Here is a 16,548-nt window from a genome sequence, read left to right on the forward strand (position 1 = left end):
TCAATCAGATAGGTAGACTTTTCCTTCTTGTCTACAAAGGTCCGGTCTGTTGTGCGGGATTGTCCTATCCGTTATTATTGGCCGGTCCCAGTACAGCTTGTGGGCTGTAGTCTCTAGTACTGCCTGGGGTTTGTACTTGTAATATGGTACACTTTCTTCGATCAACTAGTATTTCCTTGCTAGCTTCTGATCTATTATCATGGCTACCTGGTTTTATTATTATTATTATTATTATTATTATTATTATTATTATTAAAGAGACGACAGTGTTGAAATTCGACTAAAATAATTTGGAAGCGTTTAAATTTTCAATGAAATATTTTCTCTATTAAGTGAACGAATGTCGCGCCCTCTATGGAAGATGCTTGTTGTAAGTAACAAAGAGCGAGAAAATGGCCGTTGTTTTCGTGAGGTATTTTACTTTGAATGTTAACATTTTTAATAGGTAAGAAAGTGAGAATATATTGATACATTTCTTTGCAAAGTGTAATTTATAATCTGTTAAAGTGATTTGCGAAAGAAATATTGTTTTTGATTGGTGAGTTTACGTAATTGAGCCATGTTTCAAACTTGGCAGCAATGGGGTGCCAATCGACCGAACATTACTGGATCTTATCAGCCAAGTTATTTGCCGCCGACTGCGATAGGTACAGCTGCTGTGGGTATATCTGGTGTTGCCACTAGCACTGCAGCAGCATGGCCAACCCAGCAGACCGCAGCTTACGGTCAATATGGCCAGTATGGTATTCAGCCAAATCTGCAACAGTGGCGGTGGGGCACTCCTACAACTTGGAGTACTTCCGGCGGAATGCCGACGGCTCAGGGACAGTATAATGTGCAAGGATTGGGAACTGTAAGTCAGCAGGCAGCTCCTGCAAGTACTGCCAGTCTGACTTATAGTCAGCCAGCATCCACAACCACAACCTTACAAACAAGTCAGCCAGCTGCAACTACTTCACAATCTTTAGTAACTGGAACTTACACTACTACTACAGGGAGCTATGGATCTGTTCAGGTTGCTAGTGGTAGTGGACCCCCACCACCACCACCACCTCCACCACCTTCAGATTCCCAGCAGAGTGATGCATCTAAAGAAGCAGAACCCAAACCAGATGGATCAGTTGACAATAATGATGTAAGTACATTTTTAATGCCAACTTCATGTCATAGTGAATTCATTGATTAAAATAGTAGTATTAAATTCTCAATCCATAGACATTGATTATTTATTAAAGCAGATGCCACAACGTGATGATAGCCACTAGTGGCATCGGTTATAAGTTCTTTGAAATTGTGTTTTGGCTTAAGACAGAGGTAATATGCATTGAATATCTTTGGCTATGATTTGTATCTTCAAGTTTGGGAACTGCAGATGATTTTTCATAAGCAGCAAAACATAACATAGAGGCCTCTGACACGTCAAAATCAACTGAAGAAGCCTGGTGACCAAGAAGACCATTTTAATGCATTTTGTTGTCAATTCCATTGAAGTCTATAGGCTGTTCCCTTTTATTTTAACCCAAGGGTACTCGTGTGGCATCATTTTAATTTTGGAGATAAGGTGAGATCCTCCTGTATACCTTTCCCAGCTGAACTCCAGATTATGGGTACACCTTGCCACTGCGTTGCAGGTTTGGCCAAATTCAGGAAGGATTCAAGCAAAAGAAGTGTGGGTTTTTAATAGACTTTCATTTTTGGCTAGTGAAAATAGGTTAGGTTAGCTTATGCCAGTAATTTGGGACAGATTCAAGCAAAAGAAGTGACTTCCTCTGAGATCTACCCATAATGTGGAGTATAGCTCCTTTCCCCACCAGTATTCATTAAATCAGTGGTCATCAACATTTTTTTTTAGTGGGTCAATTTTTGTCAATTTGATACTGAGTTTTCAGCTAATAGGTCAGTATTCATATTCAGATAAATTTTTATCTGTTTATTTAATAATCCTTATATTACAATATAGAATTTGTCCAAATTACATACATATATACACCGTAATAATCTTATATCTATAAAACAAAAACGTAGACATTTTTATAGTGTTTTAGTATCATTTAATGCGTATGAATTCACAAACTGTAGCAATGTAATGTTACACGATGTGATTTCTCAGGTGGGTTAACAAAATGTTCTCACTGGTCACCAGTGAGAACATAGGTTGGGGACCACTGCTCTACTTGATCGTGTGGTATTTTCTGATTTTATTTTGATTTATTATATTTTATTATACTTACCTGTTGTATGATTTTTCTGAAACTTGCTCTTCTCGATTTGGGGCAGGGTTTCCAGATGAAAAGCCAGAAATTACCAATGTAATAGAAAATATATGAGTGAAAATGTGCATGCAGTTTGAAAAATTTGGAAACTGAAAAGAAAGAGGGATATATTATATAACTTCTAATTAATGAAACACTATTTGCAATTCAACACACCCAAAAATTAAATTTTTCTAAAGAAAAACTGATATTGTGCAAGCAGATGCATTCCATTTAGGCAGTGTTATGAGTCAAAGGTTAACCCTAGCATGACCACGTAGCAACCACATACGTATGGCTGACAAACACTCATTGGTTGGTTGCTAAAAAAAGCATACTGGTGCTTTGGCAACTGATTAATGAATTTTTCAGCCATGTGTATTTTTTTTTGGGATTAAAGAGAGCATGAACAGATGACAGGTAATCCATTAATTCCAAACAGATAAGATTTGTGAAAGTCGTGGCTCCAACACTTGTTTATGTGAAACGTTAGGTTAGTGGGGGGGGAGGAATTGCACTGTCGGGTTGGAGCTTTTCAGTAAATCAGAAATGACCCAGGAATGCCTGAGAGGATTCGCAACTGAATGCTGAGAAGACTACAAGGCTGTACGGATGCAAGGACAGCATTTTGAACACCTTTTGTAACATCTCTAAAATCCTGTGGTGTTGAAATCAAAAATTAAAAATGTATTATCTTATGTTTAATAAAACCACCCTGAGCAAAGGATTCACAGCTTTTTGCTAAACTAGTGCTCCCATAGTTATTGGTGGATCTTAACAGAAAATGTGCATTATCTCGAAAATGGTTAATTTGCAGCCCGACGTTCACCAGGACTTTTTTGCTTATTTTAGTTTGTACTTTTCACCTTTAAATTATTGACAATCATTTTTGAAACACCCTGTATATCCTTACAATGAGGCCTCCAGTCCTGTATGCAGTACTCAAGCTGTGGCCTGGCCTTTGCCTTATACAAAGGGATAATCACTTCCTAATCCCTGCTTACAAAATTCCTGTATACCATTGACAAGACCCCATGAGCAGTGCAGACAGCTTGTCTGCACTGCAGAGAACTTAATGTCTGACTACACAATTACTCCCCAGTCTTTTTCAGTCTCCATTACCCTGAGTGTAATACCACACAGTTGGTACTTTCCTCTGGGGTTACTGCTACCCATATGCATTACTTTGCATTTGTCAGTGTTAAACTTCAGCTGCCACTCCTCAGCCTGTGCCTAACTTTTCTAGATTCTGTTGCAGTAGAATACTGTCATTACTCTCATTAACAACCCTTCCAAGCTTTGTATCATCTGCAAACTTGGACATTAAGCCTGACATACTTTCATCATTATCACTGCTAAAAATAGAGAAAGCAATGGACCCACCACCAAAACCTGGCAGACTCCCCTAAAAACATTAGTCCACAAAGAGCAGTGTCCATTCATTACCACTCTCTGTCTTCTCCCACTCAACCATCCCTTTATCTATAGCAGCAACTTGCCCTTAATTTGAACTGCTCCAATTTGAACACAGTCTTTTATCTGCAACAGTATCAAAAGCTCTCGTGAAATCCAAGTATATGATATCAAAATTATTTTTTGTATTAAGTTCCTTTGTGACCACATCATAGTATCCAATCAGATTAGTCAGACTAGATTTTCTCTTAACAATTCTCTGCTATTTGAAGTAAAATTGTGGCTTTGTCTAGATAATCCTGCATTACTTCTTTAACCAGTGACTCCATTATTTTCCCTGGAACAGAGATTAAATTAACAAGACTGTAATTACTCATGTCACCCTTTGATCCCCCTTCATGAAATGGGGATACATTTGATGGGGATAAATGGGGATACCTTCCCACGAATCCAAGGATGCTCTCATAATTATGGTTAAGGGTTTGCTTACTTCATTTGCTGCCTCTATTAATATAATTGGATAGATCCTTTCTATGTTTTAACTTCCACAATATTTCTTCCACTTTCCTCTCAGTTTCTTGCAAAAACATTTAGTTCCCTTAAGTTTGAACTTCTGGTCTCCACTTCAATAGAGAATTCCTTGTGTTAAATATAGATGCCATAAGGCCTCCGTAGCCGAGTGGGCAGGAGCAGGAATGCAGCAGCACACACTCTTTGAGTAGATCGGGGTTCAAGCCCCTGACTGCTGAATACGGTCGATCTGCCAACCTGCACTGGACCAGCGTGGCAGATTATGGTCCATTTCCCTCAGCATAAATTGTTGAGGAGGCTTCCGTCCTGCAGTGGGTTGATAATGGCTGCACTTCACTTCATAATCATTCAGTTTGTCAGCTACCTGAACAGGATCATCAACAGTTGAACCATCAATATCAAGTGGAAAAACTGATTCATACCCTTCCTTCTAGAGTTTATATAAGTAAAAAGTCTTTGCTGTTTTTCTTCTCATCTTTTGCGAAAGATTTCTCGTAATCTGCCTTCGTTTGCCTAACCTCCTTCATGACTTGATTGCAGGCTAGTTTATATTTACATAGGTTTTTGTGTCGCCTGATAATTTACGTGCATCCCATGAATTTTTCTTTTCTGCCACGTCTCATTAGTTCATCTGACATCCATTTAGGCCTAAACCTTGAACGGTATTTCCATGATTAATTCCTTGAATGCTCCCCATTTAGAATTTGCTGTTGATAACATCATCGCCGACCGGGCTAGCCAGGTGGGTAAAGTGCCTGCCTGGCAACCCAAAGGTCGCGGGTTCGATTCCCGCCTCGGGCTTGGATCAAAGTACTGCAAAAACCTTGGGAGGTGCACTATGGCCACAGAAGCCGATGCGCCAACAACTACCAAACCAAAAAAAAAAAAAAAAAATAACATCATCAGTTTTTTCTATTGTGTAGCACTTAAAAACTGTATGAGACCACTGTTGTTACCTTTGTGAAAGCAAAACTTTTCTTTTTATCACAATAGTAACTACCATTGTGATAAAAAGTAGAGGCATATGATGCAAGAAAGGAAGCTTATACAGCATCAGCCAAAAAAAAAAAAAACCTTCCTCTTTCACTAATCCATACATTCCAAATGTTTGTCTAGTTCTGCCTTGAATTTATTTAAGCTATCAACTTCCACAACAACAGATGGAAGTTTTTTTCAGCAATCAACTATTGCTGGCTAAAAGCAAATTTCCACACATCTATTCGACAACTGTCTTTCCTCAGTTTCAGTTTATGCCCCCTAAGGTTTGTAATCTGAGCAAGAGGAAGAATCCTATCTGCATTGAGCCTGCTCAATCCATTCAAAGCCTTATACACCTCAATCAGATTGCCTCGCAAGTGCCTAGTCTCCGGATGCTGCAATTTGCAGAACTTAAGCCTGCCTTTTTTAAGAGCACCCCTTCATTCCCCTCACCAGTCTTGTTGCCCTTCTCTGTACTCATTCTAACAACTGTACATCCTTCCTAAAATGAGGCTTCATGACCTGTCAGCAGTACTTACGATGTGGCCTGACCATTGCCTTATACAAGGGAATAATCACCTCCTTATCCCTGCTAGCAAAATTCCTGTATATCATTGACCACACCCCATGACCTACTCTGGCAGCCTGTCTGCACTGCTCAGAAAACTTCATATCTGACTGCACAATTACTACCAGATCTCTTTCATTCTCCACCACTCTGTTGGTATGTTACTCTGGGGTTACTGCTACAAATATGCAGTACTTTGCATTTGTTAATGTTAAACTTTAGTTGCCACTTCTCAGCCCATCTGCCCAACTTTTCCAGATCCTGTTGTGGCAGCATACTGTCATTACTGTTATTAACAACCCTGCTAACTTTGACATTAAGCTTGATATACCTTCATCAATATCATTGATAAATATACAAAACAACAATGTGTCCAACATTGAACCCTGGGGTAACACCACTAATAACATTTGTCCACAAAGAGGTGTGTCCATTGATTACCTTCTTCTCCCACTGAACCATCCTTTTATCCATTGTGGCAATTGCCCTTAATGCCATACTGCTCCAGTTTGTACAGTAGTCTTCCATATGCAACAGTATAAAAAGATTTCCTGAAATCCATGTACAGCCAGGCCTCGCATAACGCGATTTCGATTAACGCGATTTTCAGTTAACGCTATTTGAAAAATTATACCACTTTTCACTTTACACGATGCAAATTTCCAGTTAACGCGATCTTTTTTTTTTTATGCGCTAGTTGAAAAAGATTTGAATCGCATGTTAAGCTTATCATGAGTCGTACGGTCAATAAACAAATGTTTGCCTGCTGCCCGCCTCGGTGTGTTCCATCAACCATCGGAAGAAGATGTGTTACTTGTTTGTCTCCTGCTAATAAAGTCAATGCACACTTGCATAAAAATTCAAATTTTTAAATGAACCAGATTAAAATGTTACCGCGGAGGAGATAACGGTAAAAGAATTAGATGAAATCTTTCGTATTGCATAGAACCTCAAACAAAAGGTTCGAGGTTCTCTGCGATATTTATTTCGGCAGGGCCCGGAGAAGATTGTTGTCGGCTATCGGAAATTGATTGATGAAAAGAGAAAGTCAACACTGTTCAAATATTTCTGCAACAGTCATTTCTTCGTTGTGTATTTTATGTCAGAGGTTCCCAAAATTTCTCGGTTCACGGCGCCCTTAGTGTCTCAGTAATTTTTTCAAGGTGCACTCAGACCAAAAGAAATACCTAACAGTTCCGTTTAGTAGTTAGGTCCAAACAACTTAATAAGAAATGTTGAAACTGTGAAGTACCTCGAGCTAGTAGTTCGCGCGGTGTCCGACAGATGTTGAGTATCGCTGTGTTTCCCTCGAAAATTTTAAATATTCCGCGGCACACAGTTTGGGAACCACTGTTTTATGCAATAAACATTTAATTCCATAATTATTTTCATTATCTTTTACATTGTATACAGTTAAAAAGTTATTTAAAAGGTATTTTTAAAATTCTTTATGGACATTCCAGAAGGTCAAGGAGACCAATTATAATTTTTCCTATTGATTATTATATTCGATTAACGCATTTCCATTTTGCGCGATGCGCTCGCGGGACGAATTAATTGTGTTAATTGAGGCCAGCCTGTATATGATATCAAAATTATTTTTTGCATCCAGCTCCTTTGTGATCATAGTAGCCAATCAGATTGGTCAGACAAGACTTCCCCTTAACAAACCCATGCTGTTTGTGAATTATTACTGCAGTCTTGTCCAGATGATCTTTGAATGTTTCTTTAACCAGTGACTCCATTATTTTCCCTAGAAAAGAAGTCAGACTAATAGGTCTGTAATTACTCATGTCACCTTTTGTGAATTGGAGATACTTTTGCACATCTCCAGTCCGTGGAGGGGTTGATCAATGCCACCTAGTGATTCCTTTATCTGCATATTCCAGATGTGTGAATAATTGCTGCAGATAATGAGATCAGGAGTATTACTCCCTCCTGTTGCCTCTTGAATTTGCTTCTGTAGAAAACAGTCATCCAATAAATCCACTAAAATCTTACTATTGTGCAAATGATCATCTCACAAGTTCCAGTAATATCTAGAAACTTAAAACCTTTCATTTTAGGACATTCTGATTTACTGCCCCACTATTTCTCTGTACAGTTGTTTGTTGTACTCATCTGAATCATTAGGTCTGTAACACATTTATACTCTCATTTTTGCTTTCCCAGTGACTCAGCATTGCACTGGCCACTCATGTGAGCTGGATGCACTGCCTTAGATTTTGCATTTCTTAACTAACAGTATAATTCCTCCTCCCTTCGTATCCTGTCTGTGCTTTCTGTATGCATTGTATTCCCCATATTCAAATTCTGCACGCATTGTATTCCCCATATTCAAATTCTGCACGCATTGTATTCCCCATATTCTTATATCTGTGTGACACCACATCTCTGATATCCCAATAATATCTGCATTTGATGTCCAACACTTCATTTCATCAAATTTATTTACTATGTGCCTAGCATTGGTGTTCATGCAAGTGTACATGCACCTGTTGTGCTTAGTTACCCTAACACACTCTATATACAGTAAACCCCCGCTATTCGCAGGGGTTACATTCCTGAGAAATGCCACGAATACCGAAAACGCAAATACTGAGTTATGGCTCCCATAGTAATAAAGGGGTTTCGTTCCAAAGTATGAAATATATATAAGAAAAACTAGTCTAAACTTTTGTCTATGTATGTATTATATGTACCTTCATAATATGACTGTACATAGACAGTACATAGCTAAATGCAAGCATATGGCATCGAAATGAAAATAAGAAACAATTTAATATTATATGTAATATTTATTAGAAATTTCAAACAAATCTTTCAATCCAGCGCCTTTGCTATAGCTAAAAAACTTATCCCGCCAGTGCTGTCACCAGTTTCGCTAAAGTGTTGATAAAGGAGTTTTGCCTTTTCACGAGTGATGAGTGAACTTAACAGAATTTTATTTTGAGTTCGGTCTTCTATCCACAGATTTAAAGCTTTTTTCCATTTTTTCTAATTTAACATCACGAGTTACAGAGCAAATTTTTGAAGCAATTAGCGCGTTTTCACGGACACTACGGCGGATTTTTTCTTCCGATTTCTTGTTTGATTGTACCGTTGACTCATTGATTTTATAATGTTTTGTCACTGAGGAGACACTTTCACCATTAGAAATTTTGTCTAATAACTCAATTTTATTCGCTAATGTCATCACCTTCTTTGATATTTTCACATTTCTTTTGTTATTCGTAGCCACATTTTTGTACGGGTTAGAAAGAAAGTGAATAAAGTCACTTTCTTTTGTTAACACACTTGAAAAAGTCTGTTTTACACTGTAAAACGATAGATTTATCACTTTTGTAAGCATATCAATTTATAAATTGATAAATTTATTCAATTTATAAGCATATAAATTAAAAGCAAATGACGAAACCTTCCATGACAAGCGCATAACACATACTGAACAAGGATTAGCGAGAAACATCCACGCTTGCGATTTTGTCACCCCTCTCCCCCCACCCACTGAGCGCTGTTTTGACTGGGAAAGATAATTTTTGCCATGCCCATGTTTTTTTTATGGCGAAAAATATTCACGACGCTTTAAAATTCACATTTTTTTAGGTTTCATTTTATATTAAATCACGCGAAACCACGAATACAGATACCGCGAATAGCAGGGGTTTACTGTACTTGTTTCATGCTGCTTCCAGGAGCTCTTGGAATCCCTGGCATCTTGATTTCCAGGATGGAATCAGCAGATCAATTTACTTTAGAATCTGCAAATTTTGCTCCTGAGACATAAATTTTTATTTATTATTTATTTTTTTGTTGGTCAATGTAATTTGTCTAATTCTTACTTTTATCCAAACTACTCACCTTCACAATGCCAGACTGAACTTTGTTCCAACAATCAATTACTCTCTGACTGATTGTTGGAAAAGGCTAAAGCATAATGTTGAAGCAAGAGTTGAACATTATTTGGATATCAGAGGCAGGTAAACATATAGTGGACATTGCACAAGATTTATCCATGCCACCGACTATGGTAAGATCTGTTCCACAAAATGTTACTTCCATGGTGCAGCCAAAGTAAAAAGAACAAAAAGCAATGCTATGGAAAGAATGTAAAACCTTTTGCCATCTGGATTGAGGATACTAATAAACAACATATGCGATTAGTATGAGGATAATACGGCCTCCGTAGCCAAGTGGGGTCAGGAGCGGGAGTGCAGTAGCACACGCTCTTTGAGTAGACCGGGGTTCAAGCCCTTTCTGCCAACCCGCACTGGACCAGGTGGCAGATTATGGTCCATTTCCCTCATCATGAATTGTTGAGGAGGCTTCCATCCTGCAGTGGGTTGATAATGGCTGCACTTTACCTTTATGAGGATAATTATGGACTATGAAGGCACAAAGTTTACATGTGTGTATAGCAGGAATGTGAAAAATTGAAAACGAAGAAACTTAATGATTGGTTAAAATGCTTTTAATGCAATTTCCTGTTACAAAGAACTTGATGAAGAAAAAGAGAGCAAATTTAACAGGAAATTGCAAAAAATACATATGGCACATGAATTGCAGAAACAAACTAGCTTACACGAAGTTAATTCTAAGGAGAAAAATATTTTAACAACTCAAGACCATGAACTGTGTGGGAAAGAGAGAGAGGGCAAGATATGTAGAGTGAGAGAGGGTTCAGCAGTGAATTGCTTTTCTCCTCATTAATATCTTTATATAATTTATTAAAAATGATGTGATCTTAAACAATATCTGTGCTTTTTTTACCTACAGAAATAATTTTTTTTTTTTTTTTTTTGTCCTTGGAATACATCTTTCAAGAAATACAAGTCAGTATGTACAGAAGTTGATTGACCCTACTGTTGGTCATTTTCATTGTTCATCGCAGTAGTAGGAACATAACCATGATGAATAAACTCTTACTGTTTAGTGAAAAGCAAGAGTAAAAGGATGCTGAATTTAAACTGCCCATAAGGATTTTTTTGTACTCAAATTTTCATTACATATTGCATGCGATTGATATTTTATAAGTATTGAAGATTCTTTTTTAATCTCTGCCACACCTCACAGCTAAACCTTTACACATCAACTGGGAGGGGTGCACAAAAGCAATTATACACAATCCATTCAACAGAGTACATGTAACTTTATCCACTGGCAGAAAACATACATATCAAGATTCCAGCTGTTATAATATTAGTAATACAAGATAGCAAACTTATACAGTATCAGCCAAAAAATTTTTTTCAATTTCACCTGTACATCCCTCTCCAATAGCTTGTCTAGTTCTTCCTTGAATTTATTCAAGCTGTCCACTTCCATAATAACAGATGATAGCTTGTTACAGCAATAAACCACCATTCGCAAAAGGCAAACTTCACACATCTATTCTGCAACCAACCTTCCTCAATTTGAATTTATATCCCCTCATGTGCATAGTCTGAGCAAGAGGAAGAATTCCATCAGCATTGAGTTTGCTCAAGCCATTTATAGTCTTAAACACCTCAATCAGATCACCTTTCAGGTGCCTAGCTCCCAGATGCTGCAGTTTGCAAACTGAAGCCTTTCTTGGTAAGGGCATCCGTTTATTCCCAATCTTGCTCTACTTCTCTGTACCCATTCCAGCAGCTCCACATCCTTACTAAAATGAGGCCTTTGAGACCTTTACACAGTACTCAAGATGTGGCCTGACCATTGCCTTATACAATGAGATAATTACCTCCTTATTCCTGATAACATTTACTGTACATCATTGACAAAAAACCAGTCGGCTCTCCTGGCAAGCTTGTCTGCATTGCTCACAGAACTTCATATCTGAATGTACAATTATCCCAGGCCCTTTTCATTTTCTGCTACCCTGAGTGTAGTACCACACGTTTGGTAAGTTACACTAGGATTACTGCTTCCCATATGTAGTGGCGCCTCCATAGCCAGGTGGGAAGGAGCAGCAGTATGTAGCACATGCTTCTTGATTAGACCGGGGTTCGAGCCCATCACAACCAAATACGGAGGATGCGGAAAGGTCAGGGAATGACCACCGCATATCCCGGAGCAATATGGCCTTAGTTGCTAATGCTCCTAAAAACCAAATAACAACATAATACCCATATGGTAGTACCTTGCTTTTATCAATGTTAAAATTCAATTGGCATTTCTCAGCATATCTGCCTATTTTTTCTAGATCATGCTGAAGCAGCTTATCTTCATTACTGTCACTATCCACCCTGCTAAACTTTGTATCATCTGCAAATTCAGATATTTAGCCAGAAATACCTTCATAAGTATCATTAATAAATATTGATAACAACAATGGGCCCAGAAACAAACGTTGTGGAACTCCACTAATAACATTAGTGCATAAAGAGTAGTGTTCACTTATAACCACTCTCTGTCTTGTCCTTAAAGCCACAATATTCCAATTTGTACAGTATTCTTTTGTGTGCAACAGTATCAAAAGCTTTTCCTGAAATCCAAGTATAGGATATTAAAATTATTTTTTGCATCCAGTTCCTTTGTTACAATATCACTATATCCAATCAAATTGATCAGACATGATTTCCCTTAATGAACCAGTGCAGTGACTGAAGTATAACTGCACTACTGTCTATATTGTCCAGCATCACCTCTTTAACCAGTGACTCCTTTATTTTTTCTGAAAAGAGGTTAAGCTAACAGATCTGTGATTACTCCTGTAACCCTTTAATTCCCCTTTGTGAACTGGGGATACACTCACTCTTTCTAGTCCACGTGGACTGGAAATGTGTGTATACTGCCTCTGAATCCAACGATGCAGTGCACTCAATTATAGTTTATGGAAGTTGGATTACTTCCTTTGCTGCTCCTTTAATATAATTGGATAATATTAAGGGAATCATTCCATCCACCCCAGTGTCTTTCTTATACTTAATGTCAACAAAATCTCTTCTACTTTCCTCTTTATTATTACAAAATCATTTGGTTCCCTTGAGTGATAAACTTCTGGATCCACTTCCCTAAACGATTCCTCATGTTTGAAATATAGATGCAAAATACCTATTCAGTTTGTCAGCAATCTGAGCAGGATCATTGAGTTAAATCATCAATTTCAAGTGGAGCAATGTGATTCATCCCTTCTTTCTAGTGGTTACATATGCAAAGAAGTCTAGCATTTTTCTTTGCCAAAGATTTCTCATAACCCTAGCCAACAAAAAATATTTTTTGTCATACTTCCACAATGAAAATATGTGATTCTGGAGGAAATAAGCTGATTCCGAAAATCACCATAAAAAGTCTCTTTCCCGTCTACATCAAAAGATGTACCAATGTTTAATGTTAAAAATAAAGGGATATGTACATATAATTCAAGTTTGTAATACAAGTATAAAAAAAATATAGTTTCTTTCTAACTTATTTAACTTCTGAAAAATATCATAAATCATTGTGAAATAGTTATACAGCCACTTCCCAGCTTATGTAATACTTGACTTACGGAAATTTGATTTTACGTAAGTTTTTGCTGGCTGGTGCAAATTTAAAAAAAATTGTGGAAACGTATTTTGCATCCTGTAGCAATAAATGGAGGTTTGTGTAAATATCGTAATGTGAACCGAATAACACGTTTTTTTTTGGTAATTTTTCCAAGACCTTGGAAGTTAAAATTTTCGCTATATCACTAAGCTATTTATCTCTCTAAAAAGGCATTTTTATCATGGAAATTGCACTACACTTTAATCATTCCATATGTTCCATTATAAGAATCAATTTTAAATGCCTTTGTGACATTTTTCTAAAACACATTTCTGTAGGTCACTACCATAAAACAATAAAAACAGTTTGCACTTTCCGGTTTATTGGGCTTTTCTGTTAGCACAATCTATTATAAATGGGTAGTAAACTCAATCTTATTACATTTGTGATAATACCGACAAGAATTTTCTCTTCGTTCCTATTTACTTATTACAATGGTGAAGGGAAAGGGACCAACGGAAAATGCAGGTGCTTACAGCGCTAGGAAACGAAACAAAATTGATTTAGAAATGAAGGTGATTAATTAAGAAGTACGAAGCAGGACAAAGTTTGCCCTCTATTGCACGGAATTAGGTCTCGCTGCTTCAACAGTGAATACTATTTTAAGGGACAGCGCGTATAAAAGAACATGTTAAAGGATCAGTGCATTTAAAATCAACAGTGATCACAAAACAGCTTTCAGGTGCTATATCGAAGATGGAAAATCAGATTCAGAAGCAAGTGCCCCTGAGACCAATGGCCATTCAAGCAAAAGCAAGTATTTATGAAGATATTAAGGATAAGTATGGTGAACCCCAAGCCAAGTTCGTGGCAAGCAACGGTTGGTTTAATAGGTTCAAGCATCATTCTGGTTTCCAAAACATTAAAGTATGCGGTGAAGTCACCAGTGCCGATTCTGCAGCAGCAGAGAAATTTTGTGATGTGTTGGAAAAAACCCTTTCTAAATCCCCATTATTATAGGATCCCAATGACCTTGGTACTGTTTTTCCATCGTGGAAATACCTTGATGAAACTGCTCACCTTGTTCATTATTCACATCGCCCAGATTTTTGGGGAGATATTTGAGATGGGAATGTAGAAAATTAATTTTTAACAACATTCGACAGCCCGCGTTTTTGTAGCACTCGAGTAAATTAGACACCAACATTTCATAGTTTTTTTTCCTATTACCCAAAAAACTTTGTACTACTGCCTTAAATGATCATCTAGCTGCCATTCAACCTCCTTTAACTGGGTTTCCTAATTTGGGATCCTATGAAAATTCCTTCCTTAAATTTGGCATATGTTAAATTAGGAAACACACTTCTCAGGTATGCAAATCCATTACCTTCTTTATCTAGTCACATCATGAAGTTTTTTGTCAATCCAAGTTTGGTGGGCAGGGGTGGAAGAAGAATTTTGTTTTATTGCACTAGTGCAGTGGTTTTCAACCGGGGTGCCACAACAACATTCGAGGGGTGCCACGTCATTTGGGTTTAAGTTACTTAAACTTGTGTTATTTTTTTTGATTTATATATTTATTTCATTATAAAAAGGTGTACGGTATCTTTTTAATTTTGTGGTGATCTATAATTGATGTTTACTTAGTACCTCTATATAAAAAATAAAATTACTATATACAGTATATATAATTTGTATTATGAATTGTAATTTTGTTTATAGTTATATTATTGTAATAACTAGCATATAACATTTTTTTTTTTTAATATTAGACATATACGTAGAGAGAGAATTGGATCTAAAACGCAGAAAATTGAGTAGGGGTGCTGTTATTTAAAAAAGGTCGAAAACCACTGCACTAGAGGAATATATTTTACATTACATTGTACTGGTATGAACTCTTTCTCCTTGTCCCAATGTTGCACAGCATAATGTTCTGTTGCATGCAGCTGTTTCACAAACACAAAAAACAACGTTTTGTGAAACCCTCCTGCAAACCAATAACCTTAAGATCACTGCATATGTTCCAACCATAATCCTGGTATTTTATAGCATGTAGAACCTTAGACGTGCTTTCATGACTTTCTTTAAGTCCAACTGAATGAAACAAAAAACTGAAGGAAATTCATTGCCAATATGAAGCAGAACTGCTTTAAACTTAATTTTGAGACATATATGAATAAATGGCATTCATGTGACTTATGCGCAACATCTAGTTTTTTCAGAAGTCCAATAATGTCTTTGCACAAAAACACATACTGTCCTCCATCACAAAATATTTCAAAAACTTTTCATGTCTTTTTCGAAACACTGAAATCTTTGTTCCTGCTGTGAGTACATTCCACTGCTGTAACTTAGAACCTGACAGTTCGGCTTGTTCTTTTTGGCAAATTTAAGTCTCAAACCAAATCATTCATTCAACTCATTTTGTTTGATTAAAGGTACCTCACTACCTGAACTTACTGGCTGATAGTTGACATCTTGTGAAGTGGTAGGAGGGCTGCAGCCTCCTACTCTCAAGGGGCTGTTTATGTTTGGAAGATAGATTTAAAACCATGAGAGAACATGTCACAGTCAGTTAATACTTGGAAAACCCTGGCACAGTCTACAAAAATTCTCACCAAAAACACTAAGTGTGCTCTCTTCAAATTGTAAATTGTTGCATCGGAATTGGAACCTAAGAATGATAGGTAGAAGTCTGATTATGATTATCACAAGAAAACCGATGCCAGAATCAATTGCTAAAATTAAGAGAATTAACTTTTATCTGTTAAAATAAATCAGTATACATTACTGGCTAGATTATACGAAATTGGCATGTTTTGGTAAAACCTAACTCCCTCTATATTTACATGTGGATTTTCGAAATCTACGCATAAAAATTGATTAAAAACAGCATTTAAGTTCTTGGAGGTACAAATTGTGTTGGTTAGTGTAATCTGCCTTGGCTTGCCTAACATTCTTTGTGACTAGATTACAGAATTTTATATCAACCACAGGCTTCTGTATCACCAGATAATTTATATGCATCCAAATTATTTTTCTTCTCAGTAACAAGTCACATCAGTCCATCTGATATCTGTTTAAGTCTAAGCCTAGAATAGTATTTCTTAGTTGTTATGAAAGGCCTAGTAGCTTCTATGATTTTCAAAATCCCTGAATGATTCATTTTGCATCTACATTCACACATGAGGAATTCTGTAGAGAAGTGGAGGACAGAAGCTTATTGAACTTTAACACGGGCTTAATGATTTTGTAATAAATGACAGCAAAATGGAGGAGAAATTGTTGAAGTTAAACATAAGAAAGGCACCTGGGGTGGATGGGATCTATCCAGTTATATTAAAGGAGGCAGCA

The 16,548-nt window shown here is 37.1% G+C and overlaps 1 protein-coding gene across 7 annotated transcripts in view; it reads left to right on the forward strand.

The window, feature by feature from the left end:
• The first annotated feature begins 388 nt into the window (after window positions 1-388).
• Window positions 389-16,548, forward strand: part of LOC150088559 (uncharacterized) — a 478,816-nt gene continuing 462,656 nt past the window's right edge. For all 7 annotated transcript variants that reach the window (XR_016546738.1, XR_016546737.1, XR_016546739.1 and 4 more), the window contains exon 1: window positions 389-1,135. Coding sequence is in view for 4 of the 7 variants with exons in the window: in XM_090369563.1 (XP_090225689.1) it covers window positions 560-1,135 (576 nt within the window). In the remaining 3 variants the exon portion in view is untranslated. The remainder of the gene's footprint in view (window positions 1,136-16,548) is intronic.

The sequence above is a fragment of the Mastigoproctus giganteus genome, chromosome 3 (genome assembly GCF_048544385.1).
Source record: "Mastigoproctus giganteus isolate SK-2022 chromosome 3, ASM4854438v1, whole genome shotgun sequence".
In the NCBI taxonomy this organism is placed as follows: domain Eukaryota; kingdom Metazoa; phylum Arthropoda; class Arachnida; order Uropygi; family Thelyphonidae; genus Mastigoproctus; species Mastigoproctus giganteus.